General features: G+C 45.4%; 1 protein-coding gene across 1 annotated transcript; it reads right to left on the bottom strand.

Moving 5' to 3' along the window:
• Window positions 1-2: 2 nt before the first annotated feature.
• On the bottom strand, window positions 3-830 carry TM35_000061030 (uncharacterized protein; the record flags this gene model as incomplete). Its single annotated transcript, XM_029023140.1, has 1 exon — window positions 3-830. A coding segment is annotated over one exon (828 nt), but the record flags the coding sequence as incomplete, so codon positions are not given.
• Window positions 831-837: the final 7 nt, after the last annotated feature.

The following is an 837-nucleotide window of genomic DNA, read 5'->3' as shown; positions in this document are numbered from 1 at the left end:
TCCGCTTTCTTCAATTCCTCTTCATCCGCTTTTTCTCTCTCTTCGTTCCGTTTCTTCTGTTCTGCCTCCTCCTGTTCCCTAGCTGCTTTCATTTCTTGTTCTTTTTGCTGTTGCAGTTGTTTTACTGTTTCGCCATGATTCCCGATCATCTTAATCAATTTTGTCTTGGCGTCATTAGCTTCCTTCCCATTCTTCTCGGCGTAGGTGTAGCATTCATCACGCTTTGCGTCCAGACTTGTAAAATCCTGTGAGACGTTGGATAACTTGTAATACGTCTCATAGGCCAAAAGCAGCTCTTTCTCGTTTTCATCCGTAGTCCCTTCACTACTATTTACCGATTCAAAAGGCTTTAGAGCTTCTTTAAAATCCTGCAAATCTTGTTTAATACCCTCCGGAAGCCCCGTGCATAACCTCTCCGTATTCTGCGCTTTTTTATACGATGCAACACACTTCGCAGAGGCATTCCCAGCACTTGGTATTATTACAATGGCCCTGCTCACCAACTCCACGACGTCTGCTTGGGGCGGTGAGAGGGAATCTGGAATCGTCTCGCCGTTTACTTTCTCCTTAATCGCGTCCATTAGGATTTTAGCATCATTCACAACAGTTTCGGCTTCTTTATAATTCTTCTCACATGCCTCCAATGCACTCCTCCGCTCTTCCAACCACTTCCCTCTTACCAATGATCGACCGTCTACTTCCTTTACCAACACCAGTAAACGGTTCCATGCCTGTTCGAATTCAGCATTCACACATTCCACATACAGAGAGCACTGCAGAAGTACCAACAGGTACACCACACGGCGCAGTTGGATGAACATCGTTGTCATGATTGTC

This window comes from Trypanosoma theileri, assembly GCF_002087225.1.
Source record: "Trypanosoma theileri isolate Edinburgh chromosome Unknown TM35_Tth_6_V1, whole genome shotgun sequence".
Taxonomy (NCBI): Eukaryota; Euglenozoa; class Kinetoplastea; order Trypanosomatida; family Trypanosomatidae; genus Trypanosoma; species Trypanosoma theileri.
Note: the sequence above shows the minus strand (reverse complement) of the source record. Positions and strands in the feature narration are given on the sequence as shown.